The following is a 21186-nucleotide window of genomic DNA, read 5'->3' as shown; positions in this document are numbered from 1 at the left end:
CACACTACTCTATCATCAAAGCAATTTTTAACCAATTGGCTCCGGTACATAAAAAGCCACCAAATGAATAGCACATTTCCCATGCACCAGACCACGTCAGGCGAACTCGGGCACTCCTTTTTGGATAGATAAAGAAGAAAAAATCCCTCTGGAATGTGCACAGAGTCTTTGCCTCTCTGCATTTGGTTCATTCTAATTAACAGGAGTGTTATTAATTAACCGGAGATCTAACTTCACACAGAATTTAGGGGTCTTATGGCACAGTGTACTTTCAGACAGAGAAAAAATGTACTCTATTTGGGCATCTGAGTTTTCTTGCTGGTGGAGAGCATGCTAAAACTAAAAAAAACCTCTCTTTGTGAGGATTTCTGTACCACTACTCCTAGAATCGTTACGGTGTGCATTTCAATCCATTTCGGACTTATGGTGGCCCTATTGTGCGGTTTTCCAAGCTGAGAGTGTGTGACCCGACATGCCCAAAGGGCCCTCCATTTTGAGAAGTGCTCAATTTTCCCAACCATCTTAATTTCACACCATCCATTAGGCAATGGTTGGACAAAAACATTGTGTTACATGCCTTGTACACCATTGGGAAGTGTAATGACATTAGCATTAACGGCGGTCGCTCTCATTTACAATCCCAAGAGAATTGCAACCAAAATGTAAAAGTTGACTGAATAAGCTTAATTCATGTCCATTTTATTAAAAATGGTTTGGGATATGTTTAGCAAAAGTGTGCCTTGGAACCATGACTGCATCTCCACTGTAGAATTAATGTGGTTTGACTCCTCTTTGACTACCATGACTCCCAGGATTCCATTGCACCGAGCCATGGCATTTCAAACTGCATTTATTTTACAATGTAGATGCACCCCATGTCCCCTAATTTAGCATTGAGTTGCTGATGGAAATAAAAGAAGATGCTATGGCTGACAGGGAGATGGAGTCAGGTCTAACAGCACTCAAAAGCCTTCTTGTCCTACTTTTGGCTCCATGCTGCACAACTCCAAATTCCTGGGATTCCAGATCGGCAGCCATGAAGTTCACCGCAGCTGTTGTGGAGACCCCCCAAAAGGCTCATTTGCATGCTAGCCAAGCCAAATGGGTTTCCCAGATTTTGTTTGTAGATTCCTCACTGCTCGGTCTATATCGCTGTGCCTCCAGCTTTTCGACCATTGTAAGCATCCTAATGCAAAAGGGATTTTTTAAAACTCTGCAGTCCTACTAACCTAGCAGTGCATCTCATTGAATTCAGTGGGTCTAAACCCCTGGTGGCGCAGTGGATTAAAGTGCTGAGCTGGCAAACTTGCTGACCAAAAGGTCGGCAGTTCGAATCCGGAGAGTGGAGTACGCTCCCACTGTCAGCTCCAGCTTCTGCCAACCTAATAGTTCGAAAACATGCAAATGTGAATAAATAGGTACCGCTTCAGTGGAAAGATAATGGTGCTCTATGCAGTCATGCCGGCCACATGACCTTGAAGGTGTCTATGGACAATGCCAGCTCTTCAGCTTAGAAATGGAGATGAGCACCAACCCCAGAGTCAGACATGACTAGACTTAATGTCAGGGGAAAATTCTCCCCAAATCTCTCCAGTCTGTTCCTCTCTTGTGTGCCATAGGAAAGGACAGGAAAGGGTTAAGGGAGAGGCAGTGGATGAGGTCCTGCAAATGGAAAGAGAAAGGAACCCTGGGATGTTTGCTGTAACCTGTAATGTCCTATGTCCTGAGTGCAGTGGTTCTTAATTCAAGGTATGGAACTGGTGTGATGATTTGAGTGTTGGGTTCCAACTATGGGGAACAGGGTCCAAATCCTTACCCTGCCATGGGGCAGGTCACACTCTCTCAGCCTCAAAGGAAGCCCAGAAAACTGTGCAATAGATTTCCCTTGGGGTCACCTTCAGTCAGAACTGACTATAAGGCATTCAGCAATGCAACATGGCTGTAGAAGAAACAAATAAGTCTCCTCTAGGAGAGGAAAGCGAGATAATGGAGAAGAAAGCAAGATAATGATGATGTTAATGATTAAAAATGTTATTTTTCCATGTTCCGGACCATGGTACATCATGAGAGGTAGCCAAGAGTTGAGAGTGAAGCCATTATGTCCTGGTGTCAATGTCTCCTAATATCTCTGTGGCTTTTCTCCATCCCAGTGTGTGTTTCCAATGGGAAAACCTACTCCCATGGAGAGTCCTGGCACCCGAACCTACGCTCCTATGGAATCGTGGAATGCGTCTTGTGTACCTGCAACGTCACCAAGCAAGAATGCAAAAAGATCAACTGCCCCGAACAATATCCCTGCAAGCAGCCACAGAAAATTGAAGGGAAGTGCTGCAAAGTCTGTCCAGGTAGGGATGATAACATCACTTTGAGTTTAAGGGTATCCTCGTGTCCCAAGATCTGTGCAATTTTGCAAGCAAGTAAAAAACAGATGCATAGCAAAATGCTAACCTCTCAGTGAGCTTTTAAAATTACTGGCCACTTTATGTATTGACTGGCCACAGCTCTTCCAAATGAGCAATGGCCATAATTGCACTGTGGTTGACAGATACGGCACTGCGCGATCCAACAGAAGGGAGAACTATTATATTGGAGCTGCTACAAAAAAGTCCCTGCTTCTAATGTAACACTGTTGTGATTGCTGCTGCTGCTATATTATTATTGTTATTATTATTATTATTTTATTATGACACAGCAAACAAGATAGATATGCTGGATTTCATATCACAAAATCACAAGTCAAACACTTCCCAAGTGTCTAGGACTGTGTGATGTATTTTCGGATGATGCGCGCAGATCCCAGCAGGGTGGCCTTTTGCAGCTGGCAGATCGTAATTTTGTCAATGTCTATTGTTTCCAAATGCCGGCTGAGATCTTTTGGCACGGCACCCAATGTGCCCATCACCACCGGGACCACCTGCACTGGTTTCTGCCAGAGTCTTTGCAGTTCAATCTTGAGGTCCTGATAGCAGCTGAGTTTTTCCTGTTGTTTTTTGTCAATGCGACTGTCACCTGGGATGGCGACATCTATGATCCAAACCTTTTTATTATTATTATTATTATTATTATTATTATTATTATTATTATTATTATTATTAGATACACAACAAGATTAGTGCACAGCAAACAAGATCATTATGCTGGCTGTTGTATTGGATCACATGTCAGACATTTCCCAAGTTTCTAGGACTATTATTATTATTATTATTATTATTATTATTATTATTATTATTATTATTATTATTTGATACACAACAAAATTAGTGCACAGCAAACAAGATCATTATACTGGCTGTTGTATTGGATCAAACTCAGACTCAGTGATTTGCCTAAAAGTATACCAAAGGTCAACTTCAGACTGGAATTAAGCCATTTGCACTATTGAAATAATTTTAAATGTGAAATTAAAATACAATACGACCTCCAGAGCCATCAATTGTTTGTTTCTCTTGCAGACGAAATGGAAAGTCAGGAGCTTGACAGTAAAGAATATTACTGTGGGGAAGAGACCCTTCCGGTTTACGAAGCCGTTCTAGCAGAAGAAGGAGAAATTGTCCGAAAAATTGCTTTGGAGACAGATCAGCCATCCCAGGTGGAGGTCCATGTCTGGACCATTAGGAAAGGTGAGCAGAGCAGGTTCTCTTTCAAAAACTAGCCATGTTAGACCTTTGCAGCCAACCTGATGCAACAAACTCTTACAATCCCTTAAAGCAAGCTTCTTACACTCAATATCTTTTAGGTGACTTGGACTGCAAGTCCCATAAGCCCCAGCTAGTCAGTGACAATGAAAAGTGTAGTCCAACATATCTGGAGCATAGCAAGTTGGTGGAAAAACCGACTTCACAATGAAACATCATAAGCAATCTTCACATTCCCAGATTTGAGAGGTCAAAAGTAGGATAGCCATCAATCCCTATATATCTTTTACATTAAACCATTTAGTCATTTTCAAAGACTAAATGGTTTAACGTAATGCTTAATATTAATATTGAGAGACAGCATGGAGGAATGGTTTGTGCACTGAAATCACTACTTTGGAGACCAGGGTTCAAATCTCATCTCAGCCATGAAGACCCAGTGGGCAAGTCACAGTCTCTCAGCCACAGAACTTACCTGGGATTCTAACACAGGGCTAAAGAACGTCCACATCTGTTCCTTCAAAACACAACACAGTCCTAAGCACTGGATCTACTCTACATCTGAGGGCTCTTGTACACTGCCATATAAACCAGATTATCAAGGCAGAAAATCTGCTTTGAACTGGATTATCAGAGTCTACACTGCCAGATTTTAATCTGGATTTTATATGGCAGTGTAAAAGGGGCCTTAGCCCCCTTCCACGCTGCCCTATATCCCAGGATCTGATCCCAGATTATCTTATTATCCCTGATTATCTGGCAGTGTAGACTCACATAATCCTGTTCAAAGCAGATAATCTGGAATCAGATCCTGGGATATATGCTAGTGTAGATCCAGTTTTAAATTTTAATGGGACATCTGTTAGAACATACTTAAAAGCATTAGGGCTCCATGCTTGGAGCAGAAATTTCTTCACTTTACTCTCTTGCTGTGCTTGAAATGCTACATTTAAAACAAACATGAAATATTTTAATGCTAGCTCAATAGTGGCTAATATGATATATCCTTTTAGGATCTTCAAGTAGCATTCAGAGGTGCATCTACACTGTAGAATGAATGCAGTTTAACACCTCTTTTCACTGCTTTAATTGAATCCTGGGAGTTGTAATTAAGGGGGGCACCAGAAGTCTTTGGCAGAGAAAACTAAAGACCTTGTAAAACTACAATTCCCATGATTCCATAGCGCTGAGCCATTAGGTCAAACTCCATTCATTCCACAATGTAGATGCGCCCCAAGAGAAGTTCTCCTATTGCCTTGCCTTCTCATTCCAGGAAGAATCAAGGAGATGCCTGATTCATATGTTTATTTGTGAATTCCTGGACTTAGCACTGAGAGAGGGCTGACTTTTTTCTCATTTGGGGGCAGATTTTTGAATTTTTCTAATATGGAATTGTACATGACCTCGACAAATTCACCATTCTTGACCTGCAGGTATCCTGAGCCATTTCAATACGGAGACCGTATCCAAGAGTGAATTCAGACAGCTTCCCCACTTTAAGAAGATCACAAAGACTACTCTGAGTAAGTCAGTGTCTATTTTTGAGGAAACAAAGGTGGGGGAGGTCTTATTATCATCATGCAAAATCCCATTGGCTGTGACTTCTTGTCTTGACATCGTAGTGAGGGATGCTTTTTGGTTTTCCCTGTTTCAGGCCAGTGGAAGATCTTCAGCGAAGGAGAGGCCCAGATAAGCCAGATGTGCGAGAGCCGGCTGTGCAGGACTGAACTGGAAGACCTGGTGAAGGTGTTGTACCTCGAAAAGTCTGAGAAGGACCACTGTTAAGGAAGGAAAAGGAGGAGGAGGAGGAGAAAGGACCGCACTGAAAAGGGAAACGGAGGAAGACCTGGATCTGCAGCTGGACTGCGGGCGGATTTTGCTTGCCAGCGCCCAAAAGACCAAACCTCCCCTGCAAGACAACATTCATCTCATGCAAAACAATATTTATAGCTCTGGCCTTTCAATCCCTCTCCATAAAACCCTCTAAAATACTCTACATTATTCAGAGCTTATAAAGTCCTGGGAAATGACAACTTGCAGCTTTGTGCCCAGATCTGGCCTTTCAATCTTCCTGTTTGTCCAAACAGAAAACCTCATATACTCTCAGAGCCTGGCACACATAGGTTTTGGGAAACTATAAGTCCCTTAACTACCCAGACAGTGAGCTGGGGAATTATGGGTCCTGCAGTCCAAAAATGCTGGGTCCCATTCCCCACCGAAGCTTGGAAGGGATAAAAAGGTGTGTTTCAATGTCATTCCTTAAAGGTTTTGGAAAAGTTCAGACCAGGCTCATAATGAGCAGAAAGCTATTTCTTGTTAGTTGAAGACAGTAACTGATACCCTGTTAGTGATGTACACAACCTTTAACACAAACCTGCATATGCTTTTTTTGTTTTAATCACATAGATTGGTATTTTGTTCTTTCTCTGCAATCAACAACGTCTCCCCTCGGAGTGCATCTGCACTGCAGTTCAACACCACTTTAACTGCCTTGGCTGAATGCTATGGGAGTTGCCGTTTAGCAAGGAACCAACACTCTTTGGCAGAGAAGGCTTAAGTACTGGGTTGCTGTGAGTTTTCGAGGCTGTATGGCTATGTTCCAGAAGCATTCTCTCCTGATGTTTCACCCACATCTTTGGCAGGCATTGTCAGAGGTCGTGAGGTCTGTTGAAAACTAGGCAAGTGGGCTTTATATACCTCTGAAATGTTCAGAGTGGAAGAAAGAACTCTTGTCTGTGTGTATGTTGCAATTGGCCAGCTTGATTAGCATTGAATAGCCTTGCAGCTTCAGAGCCTGGCTGCTTCCTACCTCGGGGAATCCTTCATTGGGAGGTGTCAACTACCCCTGATTGCTTCTTGTCTGGAATTCCCCTGTCTCACAGTGACTCACAGCAACCCAGTGATTCCGGCTATGGAAGCCTTCGATAACACATGGCTTAAGTACTTGTAAAACTACAACACCCGGTATCCCATAGCATTGAGCCATGGCAGTTAAAGTGGGGTCATACTGCATTCATTCCACAATGTAGATACACTCCCTGTTGGTTTTTTCTAGCAAGAGTAGACCTATGGAATGAATGGTTGAGTAGTGAGACAACACATTGGAAAATCACCAATTGGTTCAGTGGCTAACCTCGAGTTGGTGATAGTAATATTGGCCAACATTTTTGGAACACAAGATATAATCTTTTGGGAATTTCCATTTCCAAAAAGAGTAAATACAACCCATTGGAGTGGGAAAATGGGATGCCTATCATCCAGATGTCCCATAATTCTTTATAAATGCTTAACTTGTTGCCAGACTCACGGGAATGGTGGGAGTTGAAATCCACTTGGAGGGCCAAAGGTTACCCATGCCTTGTGTAGATACACCCAATATCTCTGAAAGGAGATTCTGCCAAAAACCATGGAGAACTTCTGCCAGCCAGTGCAAAAAAAAATTCAGCTAGGTGGTAGAGATGGAAAGAATATTTGGAAGGGGGTTGAGCATTTAGTTTCCAAAGTATCAGTAAACCCTAATGAGAATTCTGGCCTGGCAAGAACTTCTGTACTTCGTGCCTATATTCTGCATGAAACTTTCAATTTTTGTTCTTGCACAGGAAACAATCTTTTCTGCACAGGTTTTTCTGCAAGAAACCATATGCACATGCTGTTATAAAATAACCTTTGCCATTTTTGCGCAGAACAAGCCCCCAGGTTCTGTTTCTGTGCAAAAAAAAAATAACTTGTGTATTTTGTATGAAAGAAATCCCAAACTGCAAGCAATTTTTCAAAATTGCATATTTTAAAAGGCTCTCTTGTAAAGGGGAGAACAAATGGCAAACTTATTTCCTTTGAGAATGAAATCAGTGAAAGATTATGTCCCGAATTAATGTGTATTTAGTCTGATGGAGAGCCACTGATGGAAAAGGGTGAGCTGATTGTGTCTCTGGGTTGATTCAGGAAAAGCTTGACAAAGTAACCATAATGGATGCTGCACCAGAACCAACTTACAATTTCGATATTTGTCAGCATCTACAAGGTTGAATTAATGTGGTTTCACACCTTTTTTACTGCCAAGGCTCAGTGCTAAGGAGTCCAGGGAGTCGTCATTTTATAAGATCCTGCAAAATAGTGCTGGTGCCTCACCCATCTGCAACTCCCATCATTTCATAGCATTAAGCATAGAGCTGCAGTGGGTTAAACCCTAGTACCGGCTGTACTGCTGACCTGAAGGTTGCCAGTTTGAATCCACAAGATGGGGTGAGCTCCTATCTGTCAGCTCTAGCTTGTGGGGACATGTGAGAAGCCTCCAAGCAGCATGGTAACACATCCAGGCATCCCCTGGGCAACCTCTCTAAGGACAGCCAATTCTCTCACACCAGAAGCGACTTGCGGTATGTTCTCAAGTAGCTTCTGACACAATTAAAAATAGCATTAAGCAGTGAAAGTGGTGTCAGACTGCATTAATTCTACAGTGCAGATGCAACCGAAGTCAGAGGCAGGGCTAGATGTTGATTTAACGAAGCCAGCGTAGTCCACAAGGTCATTGTCCTGAAATCTAAAGCAATACAGTCAGTCCTCTATATCAATGGATTCAGCCAACCACGACTCAAAAATATTTAGAAAAATAAAATCCCGAAATCAAAGTTTGATTTTGCTGCATGTCGAGTTCATGCACCAGCATATCCTGCTATAGCCTCCCGCCATTTCACTGATCCTCGGTCTCTCTGGCACTTGTTCGAGTTGTCTGCCGTTTTATATAAAGAGGACTTTGCCATTTTACTGCGCCAACCTATATAATAAAACTTGGGCATTCACAGATTTTGGTATCCACCGGGGACCCTGGAGCCAAACCCCACTGGATACCAATGGCCCACTGTATACACATCTCCGCAATGCAATATACACTTTGCCTTCTCGTAAGCACTTGGGTCTAATTTGTAATGGATTCGGTGGTCTGCCACTTTTTTGGAACATACCACTGTGGGGTGAGGACAGGATGGGTGGAAAGATTGCTGTACAGTATGTTCTTTTTAATTATTGTGATTATTTTTGGAAGACAGATGATATGTACTGTGCTGGGACAGGTGGGATACAGGGTGTGTATTTATTTGTACAGGAGCTTCTCTTGAAGAACCAAGATGGCGAGAACTTGCTTACAATTAACCAATATACATCCCGACCTGCCTTTGGATTGAGTTCCACCTTCCTTCCGCCACCTTTCCCAAGACATTTAACTTGTAACCATTATTTATGTACTTGTTCTATCACTTTTATAAATTAATACACTCAGAGTTGTTTCAAACCGAGTTTTGTCTTTCATGGGATGAGTGCAAAGTGTGCCACTTGGATGTCTATTTCATTGGCAAAAGATTGAGAATTTGAAAGCCTTGCTCAATGGGATCCAGAAGTCGGTCCCATTAAGGTGGAAGAGCAATGGCTCTTTTGGACTATGACTCCTAGCACCCTTTATCAGTAATATTAACTACAGCAGTTTATTAAGAAAAGCATGCACAACGGGAAAAACATTTCCCAAAAGAGCAGTAGAAAAGGAGCTATAAAATAGTAATAAAGTGTTCCCTCACTACTTTGCAGTTCACTTTTCGCAGATTCGCTGTTTTGCGGTTTTCAATAAACTCTAAAATACTACTATAAATCATAAAAAAAATTACAATTTACAGCCTAAGGAAGGGAGGAAGGAGAAGCCAAAGGGAGAGAAAAGGAGGCCAAGCAGCAACAGGAGGAGAAGGAGGCAATTTATCAACACACAATTGGTTGATAAAGTCTTAAAATAGTGTATAAATAATGTATAAATATTAAAATAAATATAGTGTCCCTACTTTGCGGATTTTCACTTATTGCGGGTGGTCCTGGAACCTAGCCCCAGCAATAAAAGTGAGGGAACACTGTAGTCCATATACAAAAGAGCAGTAGTCCAAAAATGGCAAGGTACATGAAATCAAGGGAGTCAAGATCACAGGCATAAATCCATAAGCATGAAAGCAGATTTTTTTCCCAAGGCAAAACTCTTTCAGAAACATAGGCATACCCAGGGAACTTGAATAATGAACTTGAGAGCTGAGACAGGAACCAGAACCTTTTGGCAACATTGTCTGTTCTGAGAGACACCAAGTAAACATCACTTAATTTAAGCCCAAGCCCAACCAAGAAGCCATGAAATCATACCTCACACACTTGAGTTTCAAGGATTTCTCATGGAATCTTTCTCAATGCCTAATCAATCTATCCATCACTCCCTCCATCCAGACACAGGAAAATGATATCACAGGAAAACTTCCCATCAGCTGAAGGCCAATTCCCAAGAGAAATGGACCTTTCACCAATTTCTTTTTTCCCTGTTGCTAAGGAATGAACATTGGAATCCAAAACATCTTCTGTCTCATCTTCAACTGCCTGCACATCTCTCTGATCTAAGGCCTGCAATTCATCCCAATCACACACGGTCTCCTCAGTTGGAGACCCATCATCCCCCTCATTCTCTGAGAAATCCCCAGCTTCTTGCTGAACTCCAACAACAGAGGGAATCCCCTCCATACGATTCTTGCTCCCTCCAAAATGGAGGGAGGGGGGAGGGGAGAAAGAAAGAAAAATAAAAAGGAGGTAGGAAAAAGAGGGAAGGAGAAATGGAAGGAAGCAAGGTAGATAGGAAACAGAGAGGGAAGGAATTCAGAAAGCGTGGCACAAAGGTTCAAACCTCAGACTGGCTCTGAACCCACTGGGTGACTTGAGGCAACTCCCACTCTCTCAGCCTCAAAGGAAGACAAAGGCAAATCCCCTTTGAATACATCTTTACAAGAAAACACGGTAATTGGGTTACCTTAAGTCTGAAACGACTTGAAGGCACATGACAACAACATCAAAACAACAACGAACTATAATATAATAATAGTATACTTTATTATATTCTGCTCTATCTCCCCGAGAGGACTCAGAGCGGATTACAGGTACATATATATGGCAAACATTCAATGCTATTATACAATTGACAGAGACAGACAATGCCTAAACAGAGGCATTTGGAGGCTACGCTTCACTCGGCCGTGGGGAGGTGATGTTGTTCCATTCTTCCACACTGAGGAGCTGTCAATTGAACCGCTGGCATGTTTTTCAGGGGTGCCTTTTACCTCCCCACTAAAGCAATTCCTATTTATTTACTCACATTGCTGTTTTCGAACTGCTAGATAGGCAGAAGCTAGGCTGATAGGAGCCCCGGTGGCGAAGTGTGTTAAAGCACTGAGCTGCTGAACTTGCAGACCAAAAGGTCCCAGGTTCAAATCCCAGGAGCGGAGTGAGTGCCCGTTGTTAGCTCCAGCTTCTGCCAACCTAGCAGTTCGAAAACATGCAAATGTGAGTAGATCAATAGGTACTGCTCCGGCAGGAAGGTAACAGCGCTCCATGCGGCCACATGACCTTGGAGGTGTCTACGGACAATGCCGACTCTTCAGCTTAGAAATGGAGATGAGCACCAACCCCTAGAGTCAGACATGACTGGACTTAACGTCAGGGGAAACCTTTACCTTTACCTAGGCTGGCAGTGGGAGCTCACCCAGCCCACAGCTTGCACTGTCAACCTTCCAGTTGGCAAGATCTTTTATAGCTGGTGGTTTAACCTGCTGTGCTATAGTCTCTCCCTCCCTCCTCACCCCACAAACAGTCTACAGGACCGTGAACCAGTCCTCTGTTTTAAAAAGGTTGAGGACCCCTGCATTAGGTGAATGATCTGGGAAGAAGGGCTGGAGAGCGGAGGTTTCTTGGCTCCGTCTCTGCCATTTCCAGGTAGGGCTACCAGAGTACCTCCTGGCTGAGACCCAGAGTCAGTGCCAACAGCAATGAATAAGAAAGAACGATTGTTCACTCGTGTGTGTGTGTGTGCGTGTGTGTGTGTATGTGCCTTCAGGTATGTGCATAGAGGATGTTGCCTTATGAGCACATATGTCCCTTCTGATGCATTTTCCTTGGACGACTTCATTCCATTCAAGATAAACATAAAGATAAAAGCATGCACGTTTCCAAGAAAGAAAGACAGAAAGAAAGGAAGAGCACTAAAGATATAAACAAAGGAGAACAAAAATAGCTGAGCCTCTGCAGATCAAATTGCTCTGTACCAAAACAGTTGTGAGAGTCAAAGTTTCCATTCCATATATATATATATATATATATATATATATATATATATATATATATATACACACACACACACACACACACACACACACACACACACACACACATACATACATACATAGTCCACCTAGTGCTTGTGTGTGTTTTTCCCCCTGAAGATTGGGGTGGTTAGTACAATACGATCCCCATATTTGTGGGACTATGGTTTCACTTACCCACATTCAACAAATATGTTCTCCCTAGGAATTTTCTATGTCTTCCAACATGACGCTAAGGTGTACTTCCATCAAAAATTGACCACAGTTCACGCCTGAGAACTTAGAAATGCTAGAAAAGTGTTCTCTGTAGGAATTTCCAAGGTCCTCCCCCACAATTCTATAGTATGCTTCCACCAGACACTGTGCATTTCAATAGGCTTACTATTACCCATAATTTCCCATTTCCATAGTAAGTCCAGGAATATATCTCCCATTGTTATCTGGTTCACGTTGTATTCATTCTCTTACTTTGCAATATTCAAAGCCTCTTTCTATGAACTCATTGATTTTTTTATGTGCAAAAAACATTTTCTGCACAGGGAACAACATCTGAAGTGCAGAAAATAATATTTCAGATAGAAATATTGTATTATTTCTGTGCAGAAAACACTGCCTTCTGCACAGAGAAAGTGTGCAAATTTGGCACAAAATTGATGCCAAACTGGAAGTAGTCTTCAAGAACTACAATTATTGAAGATGTTTTGCCAAAATACCCTAAAGGTGGGCTCTGGTTAGTTCTTATTCTCCTTTGTGGAGAGAAAAAGTGAGGTTTAATATAATATAAATATAGACATAATAATAATTGTATATTGTTATGGTATAATATAAACATAAGAAGAAGAAGAAGAAGAAGAAGAAGAAGAAGAAGAAGAAGAAGAAGAAGAAGAAGAAGAAGAAGAACAACAACAACAACAACAACAACAACAACAATAACAACATCAACAATAATGGGTTACTGTGAGTTTTCCAGGCTGTATGGCCATGTTCCAGAAGCATTCTCTCCTGACGTTTCGCCCACATCTATGGCAGGCATCCTCAGAGATTGTGAGGTCTGTTGGAAACTAGGCAATTGGGGTTTATATATCTGTGGAAGGTCCAGCGTGTGAGAAAGAACTCTTTTCGGTTTGGGACAAGTGTGAATGTTGCAATTGATGTTGCAATGGATCTAATTTACATATGTTTTAATTTTTATAATGTATTTTAATGATGTATTTTTATAGTTTTAATTGATTATGTGTACTGTTTTTGTTTTATTATTATGTTCTTGGCATTAAATGTTGCCAACTGTGTAAGCCGCCCTGAGTCCCCCCGGGTGAGAAGGGCGGGGTATAAATTCTAGAAATAAATAAATAAATAAATAAATAGGTCACCTTGAATAGCGCTGAATGGCTTTGCAGCTTCAAAGCCTGGCTGCTTCCTGCAACGTCTGAGGATGCCTGCCATAAATGTGGGTGAAAAATGTGCATGCCAATATATACGTACAATAGAGTAAGCAATCTCAATTATATACACAACAAATAACTAGTATAGGAGGCTTGGAGAAGGATGCTATTTCCAACAGTATTCAACCCAGCAATATATGCATTAAAGCAAAGTCTTGTTTCTCCTTTGTGCTCACATTTTCCATGCAACTGCACTTCCGTACTGTTCCTTGCAACATTTGTCATGATTTCCATTTGTTTCACAGAGGAGATTGGCCAAGCGGAGGGATAGGAAGATCAGGTTTGTTTTGTCTAAACACAAAATTGGGAGAATGCTTAGATCTTAGAGACGGCTTTTTAGATAAACACCGGCATTCCTTTCATGCCATGCTTTCCTCTTTTTGTGCATGCAATGGAAAACTTTGCACATCCAGCACCGGGTATCTTATGACAGGTGAAGCCCAATGTCACTGGATGGAATAAATCCTTCCCCTGTGGAGCAATTCCACATACAGAACAGCAAGTCTATTCCATCTTCCTTATTTCAAGCAGATTATCTATCATCTTGGGGAGAAATGTAAGATATGAATTAAATAAATAAATGAATACAAAACCTGAATTCTATTCAGGTTTGAGCACCACAGCTCAAGAAAGATTGACCAAGAAGATCAGAAGTCTGGAAATTAGGGCGACTAAAAAAAATCAAGGGTCTGGAGAACAAGCCCTATGAGGAGTGGCTTAAAAAGCTGGGCATATTTAGCCTGCAGAAGAGAAGGTTGAGAAGAGACATGATGAGGACCATGGATCAAGATCAGAGGGAAAGTCATAGCGAGGAGGGAGCTGGCTTGTTTTCTGCTGCCCTGGGCTTCAACAAGGGCTTCAAACTACATGAAAGGAGATTCCACCTGAACATTAGAATGAACTTCCTCACTGTGAGGGCTGTTCAGCAGTGGAACTTTCTGCTCCAGAGTGTGGTGGAGGTTTCTTCTTTGGAGACTTTTAAGCAGAGGCTGGATGGCCATCTGTTGGGGGTGCTTTGAATGTGATTTTCCTGCTTCTTAGCAGAATGGGGTTGGACTGGATGGCCCACGAGGTCTCTTCCAACTCTAGGATTCTAAGCCCTGTAAAGAATGGCTTAGAGTATTACCTACACTGTAGAATGAATGCAATTGGACTCCACTCTCACTGCAATGGTGCAATGAAATTATGGAAGTTGTAGTTTGATAAGTCTCTAGCCTTCTCTCCCAAACCTTGCTGGTGCCTCATCAAATCACAACTTCAATGATTCCACAGCATTGAGCCATGGCAGTTAAAGTGTTCTGAAACTGCATTGATTCAGTAATGTAGATCAGGCATAGGCAAACTTCGGCCGTCCAGGTGCTTTGGACTCCAACTCCCACGGACTGTTAGGAATTGTGGGATTTGAAGTCCAAAATACCTGGAGGGCCAGAGTTTTGCCCATGCCTGGTGTAGATGCATCCTGAAGTGGGTTTCTATAGGGCTGTTGGCTCCTTTATTCTATCTGCTATTTTTCCCAACATTTTAAGGTAAAGATTTTCCCCTGACGTTAAGTCCAGTCGTGACCAACTCTGGGGGTTGGTGCTCATCTCCATTTCTAAGCTGAAGAGCCAGCATTGTCCGTAGACACCTCCAAAGTCATGTGGCTGGCATGACTGCAAGGAGCACCATTACCTTCCCGCCGGAGTGGTACCTATTGATCTACTCTCATTTGCATGTTTTCAAACTGCTAGGTTGGCAGGAGCTGGGGCTAACAGCGGGTGCTCATTCCGCTCCCAGGATTTGAACCTGGGACCTTTTGGTCTGCAAGTTCAGCAGCTCAGCGCTTTAACACACTTTGCCACCAGGGGCCACAACACTTTATATATAGTGAAATAGACACCTTGGTGCAGAGAGTGGAGAATTTCACTACATATCCCACTTGTCCCTTTGTAAGGGTCACAGAAACACAGTTGGGACCCCAAGGACCATCCAGTCCAACCCTATTATACTATATGAGAATACACAATCACAGCCCTCCTGACAGATGGCCATCCAGCTTTAAAATCTCCAGAGAAGGATAGTTTATCAAACTCCGAAGCAGTATCTTCCACTGTTAAACAGTTGTTACCATTAGGAAGTTTTTCCTAATGTTTAGGTAAAGTCTCTTTACCTGCATCTTGAATCTAGAACATCATAAAACAAGCTTAATCCATCTTCAATGTGACATCCATTCAAATATTTAGATATGACTCTCAGGTTCCAGCTCAACCTATTTTTTTTCCAAACCATTCTCTTTCCCAAATCCCTAAGCCATTTATCATAGGGATTCATGGACCTTTCACCTTTTTCAGGTCTGCAAACAGCATTGAGAATATTCCTTTTGTCAAAAAAAAAATACAACGTACTAAGTGTTTTCCCAGCAAAACAAGACATCTTTATCTCTGACATCACTCCTTTCCTTTTATGTTTTGCTGAGCCTTTTCAATGCATAGGACAAATACATGAAACAATTTCGTTCATCAGTGTGGAAAGCTTGACTTTACAAGGAAATGGGAGGAATTGTGTGTTAAAAAGTTGAAAAGAACACACTTGGACATTCCAGAAGATCGGCTCCCCTTACACTTAACAAAAGTATGTATTTGATTTGGCTTTTCCTTGTTTATCTCTGTTTGCCATCCGCTGCAAAAAAAAAAGAAGCAGAATTTGGACTGATTGGAGGTTTTGTTTCTTTGGCTGCATTTATGCTTCTGGGAGGAAAGGCAAAATCAGATCCATTCCCCTCCCCGCAAAGAAAGAGAAAGGAAAAAAGGGAAAGGTCTGGAAGTGTGTTTTTATTTTGGTTTGTTTCTGAAAACATAGCTGCACAAACAATCCAAAGAAACTCCATGCTGGGAGACAAAGCAAAAGAAGACAATAGCTTCAAATGCTAATGCAAGTCGGAAGGAAACTGCCAGGAACTCACCCAAAGTAGTCAAACTGCATTAATCCGGCAGTATAGCGGCACCCTTGCATGATACTGTAATTGAAGATGGAAAATTCTAGATGTACTAAACTGGGTTGAGATCCATCAAAGGTGGGATTCATGTGGGTCTCTGGATGTGGCCGAAGTACAACTCCCATCTATATGGATGTGTGTACCAAATGTGGTTGAGAAGGGAGGGGAAACACTTTGGGAGGTTATTAATAAGAAAGGAAAGGTTCCCGTGCCAGAGTCAAGGAAAGTGTAACACCCCTAGGCAGCGCGAACACTGGGAACCAACATGGAGGCCAATATACAATCTAATATCTTTATTAAAGCAATAAAAGTTTTCAACAAATATAAGCAGAGTAGATAGTCAAACAGTTGACCTTTTAGAAGAAATCAGAATTAGTCCAAAGAATGAAAGTTACATGTCCAATATTAGAGTCCAAAGTCCAAAATCTAATAACCGAAACACACTCAAACCTATTGGAAGTTTGAGTGGGGAAAGGAGCAAAGTTCCTTAGGAAAGTAATAATAATAATAATAACTATATTTTTATACCCCGCCCCATCTCCCCGAAGGGACTCGGGGCGGCTTACATGGGGCTAGCCCGATAAAACAATCAACATCAGTAACACGACTATAAAACAATTATACCAGTAAAACATCAATAGCAATAAAACAATTGTTAAAATCGGCAAGAAGCATACGAAAAACATACAATATTAAAACAGGAGACTAATTCATAAAATCCAGAACAGAATGTGCCGGTAGAAATGGACAATAAAGTGCAAAATAGCATTGGCAACATCTCGAAATGGGGGCTATTATAAACTGGGCAGATGGATCAGTCCAACATCAAATTAGGTATCAAAGGCCTTTTGGAAGAGCCAGGTTTTTAAGCTCCTACGAAAGGAGAGGAGGGTAGGGGCCTGCCTGATCTCTCTAGGAAGAGAGTTCCAAAGCCGGGGGGCCACGATGGAGAAGGCCCTCTCTCTCGTCCCCACCAACCACGACTGCGAGGGTGGTGGGAGCGAGAGAAGGGCCTCCCCCGACGAGCGAAGAGAACGTGCGGGTTCGTAGGGGGAGATGCGGTCTCTAAGGGTCCCAAACCGTTTGGGGCTTTGTAGGTGATAACCTGCACCTTGAATTGGGCCCGGAAAGTAAATGGCACTTGAATAATAGTCCAGAACCAGGGTTCAAGGCAAGGCAAGGCAATTCGTGGTGGATCTGAAACGCAGTCCAAACTTGGCAAGGGACGAGCTGCTACGCCCGGTCTACTCGAGAGTAAGCGCGCCAACGGGCCGCTTAGAAGCACAGGATCAAGAGACGATGTATTCTTCCGTTAGAAGTCCAGTTGACACCGCAACAGAGATTCTCTGCACAGAACTTTTATTGAAGTCCAAAAGCTTCCCCCAAGCAGGTGCGTGACTCCCCAAAAGTTCCCAAGAGAACAAGCTGCTAACAACGAGACGCCAGATGCCTGCCTCCCCAATTCTTCCCAGGAGAACTGGCTTAGCCACAATCTCCTCACTCCGCTAATCTCACACTTCTCCTTAAATTTTGTCTTCGAGAGCAATCTGTTTGGAAAGTAGCCCTTCTATCAAATTCTAAACTCCCCGGAGATCCGGGAAGAGCCGGCAACATTTCAAGGGCATTCCTAATTGGCTCTGACTCTGCAATGTCAACAGGAGACATCTGGAAAGGGATAGAATCTTGCTGCGGTGGGAAAAAAAAACCAAAACCTCTTCACTTTGATCCGCAATGGCTGCTGGATCAGGGGCCAAAGGTACCTGAGACATCACAGAAAGATACAAAATAACTACTATGAAAGGAGTGTTAGAATAAAATGTTACTTTTATTAGGGATTAGTTACATTGTTGGGATAGGGAGGGAGGCAAAAAGGAAACATGTTATAAGCTGCTGTTGGAACACACAATTCATTTATTGATTGGTTCAGCAGAGCTTCTTTCTGGATCTGTGGAACTCCCTGCTACAGGTCAGATTAGGTTGAATGCAGAAAGTCAATTTATGTTTGACCTCAGGAGGAGGCTGATAGCCATACAGTGGGTGGCTTTCACAGTGTTCAACCTTATTTTGCTTGCAGTTGGCCTCAACCTTCCATTGCACATCAGGTGAGGGGTGATGCCAGCTAGCTTACAGAGTTTATCAACAGCTGTAGGTTTAAGACATCCTGTGATTATTCTACAGGATGTCTATGCCTGGGTCTGATATATGTATTACAACATCCAAATGTATTTTGACTTTAGACAGAGTTGTAGATGTAGATATAGATATAATACAGATGCAGATGTAGATGTAATAAATATAGACCAGTGGTTCTAAACATGGGGTCCCCAGAGGTTTTTGGCCTTCAACTCCCAGAAATCCTAACAGCTGGTAAACTGGCTGGGATTTCTGGGAGTTGTAGGCCAAAAACATCTGGGGACCCCAAGTTGAGAACCACTGATATAGATAGATATAAATATAGATCTACTTCTGAGACTGAGAGAGTGTGACTCATCCAAGGTCATCGATAAGAAGGGATTTGAACCTAGATTCCCAGTTCAACCACTATACCATGTTGGCTCTCCTATTCATAATGTATGTGTAGATACCTTCGAATCACCTGTTGACTGATGAGAACCTCATGAATTTCATAGAGTTTTCTTAGGCAAGGCCCACTCAGAAGTAGTTTTGCCTGTTCCTTCCTCTGAAAGAGAGCCTATAGCACCTGGGATTAGTAGACTCCCATCCAAACCCTATCCAGGGTTGACCCTGTTTGGCTTCCATCATTTGGTCCCTTTAAGATATTGTCCCCTCTGAATTCCAGTAACTTTGGGTAATTCCGCAATGAAAACCAAAGAGAAAGCCAGGGGCTTGATCTTAGAGTTTATTATACAATGCTGCCACCTAGCAACTGGCATCCAGAACCATGCCTGAGAGTGGATGGTCCACAAACTACAACTCCCATGATCCCATAGCATTGAGCTGTGGCATTTGAAGTGGTGTTGAACCGCATTAATTCTCAAGAGTAGATGCACCTCCTCTTGCCCCAAATCTTTCATCTATTTCTATTCCAGGAGAATTTGTTTATTTGCCAGCCTCTACAAAGCTATTGCTCGGAGCAGCGTTTCTGGTCCATGGCAGGGATCGAAAAGGATGTTTGGTCCAATCTCAAGGTGAGAAAGCAGTCAGCATTACTGCAAGCTCATGCTTTTATGGCAAATGACACCAAACAAAGGGCAAAGAAGACATCCATTGGCTTGGATCTATCCCCATCCCTGGAACTTATCAAGCTAGTACAGTAGAGTCTTGCTTATTCAACATAAATGGGCTGGCATAACGTTGGATAAGCGGAAATGTTGGATAATAAGGAGGGATTAAGGAAAAGTGTCAAATTATGTTATGATTTTACAAATTAAGCACCAAAATATCATGTTTTACAACAAATCAACAGAAAAAGCAGTTCAATGCTCAGTAACATTATGTAATAATTACTGTATATACAAATTTAGCACCAAAACATTGCAATGTATTGAAAACATTGACTACAAAACATTGACTACTAAAAGGCAGACTGTGTTGGATAATCCAGAAGGTTGGATAAGTGAAGGTTGGATAAGCGAGACTCTACTGTATACTCTCTCTCGTAAAAGTATTCAGATCTCCAAGGGTGTATCTACACCGTACAATGGATACAACTTGACACCACTTAAATTGCCGTGGCTCAATGCTGGAGAAATCCTGGAAACTGTAGTATTACAAGGCCTCTAGTCTTCCCTTCCAAATAGTGCTAGTGCCTCACCAAACTACAACTCACAGGATGCCATAGCATCAGTCCAATGGCAGCTTAAAGTGGTGTCAAACTGCAGTATTGTTGTTTTTTAAGAAGGTGAATAGGAACTCAAAGTCTCTCTCTCTCTCTCAGCCTCAGAGGAAACCAATAGCCCTGAACCATACTTGCAAAGAAAACCCAGTGATAAGTTTGTCTTAGGGCCCTTCCACACTGACCATATAATGTAGTTTCAAACTGCATTACAGGACAGTGTAGATAGGGCCCCAGTTGCCTTTAAGTCTTTCCTGAATTCATAGTGACCCTAAGGCCCCTTCCACACAGCTGTATAAAATCCACATGGAACTGGATTATATGGCAGTGTGGACTCAGATATCCAGTTCAAAGCAGGTATTATGAATTATCCGCCTTGATATTCTGGGTTATATGGCTGTATAGAATGGCCCGTAGACTCATATAATGCATCGTAACTGCATATAATGCATAAAAAAGACACATATAATGCACATCGTAACTGCATATAATGCAACACACACAAACCCCTATTGTATTGATATAGGTTTTACCCTGCATTCATAAAGATAGAAGGAGGATTTATTTATCACTGGGCATCAAACATTGTTTCAGGATAACCCAATTAAAATAGCAGTACAGGATGCATCTACATTGTAAATGCAGTTTGCACCACTTTTCACCGCCATGGCTCGATGCTATGGGTCCCTGGGAGTTGTAGTTTGGTGAGACGCCTGTATTATTTAACAAGTTGTAGGCTTATAAAACTACAATTCCCCAGATTCCATAGCCTGGAGTCATTGAAGTTAAAGTGGTGTCAAACTTCATTAAATTACAGTATTGGTAGCTACAACCATCCTATGCTTGACACAGCTCTCTGAAGTTCTCCTTTTGTGGTGTGTTAATTCTGGTCTCTGCAATCTCCCTGCATCATCATCACGAAAAGCAACCTAAAGTTGGAAGCTGTTTTGCAGCGAAATGTGGTTTTATTTTTATTTTTTGCTGACTTGCTGTTCGCTCAGGGCCCTTTTCGTGACCAAGCCACTGAGAATCCAAGGAGAGACCTCCTTGGAGAGGGTCCAGAATGTGCCAACCTTTGCAGAATGTCAGTTCGCTGGGGCAGAAGCAGATTATTTTAAGGAAATAGGGCACATCATCTCTATTCAGTGTGTCATCTCACTAAAGGCAAAAAAGG

At 42.2% G+C, this 21186-nt stretch overlaps 1 protein-coding gene across 1 annotated transcript in view; it reads left to right on the top strand.

Annotated features, from left to right (window-relative positions):
* chrdl1 (chordin like 1) overlaps positions 1-8922 on the top strand; it is a 31847-nt gene extending 22925 nt beyond the window's left edge. Inside the window, exons 9-12 of the mRNA XM_003226398.4 lie at positions 2151-2345; positions 3453-3620; positions 5069-5158; positions 5290-8922. Coding sequence (XP_003226446.4) covers positions 2151-2345; positions 3453-3620; positions 5069-5158; positions 5290-5420 — 584 coding nt within the window. The 3' untranslated portion in view covers positions 5421-8922. The remainder of the gene's footprint in view (positions 1-2150; positions 2346-3452; positions 3621-5068; positions 5159-5289) is intronic.
* The last annotated feature ends 12264 nt before the right edge of the window (positions 8923-21186 follow it).

The sequence above is a fragment of the Anolis carolinensis genome, unplaced genomic scaffold (assembly GCF_035594765.1).
Source record: "Anolis carolinensis isolate JA03-04 unplaced genomic scaffold, rAnoCar3.1.pri scaffold_12, whole genome shotgun sequence".
NCBI lineage: Eukaryota > Metazoa > Chordata > Lepidosauria > Squamata > Dactyloidae > Anolis > Anolis carolinensis.
This window is presented reverse-complemented; position numbering and strand designations above follow the sequence as displayed.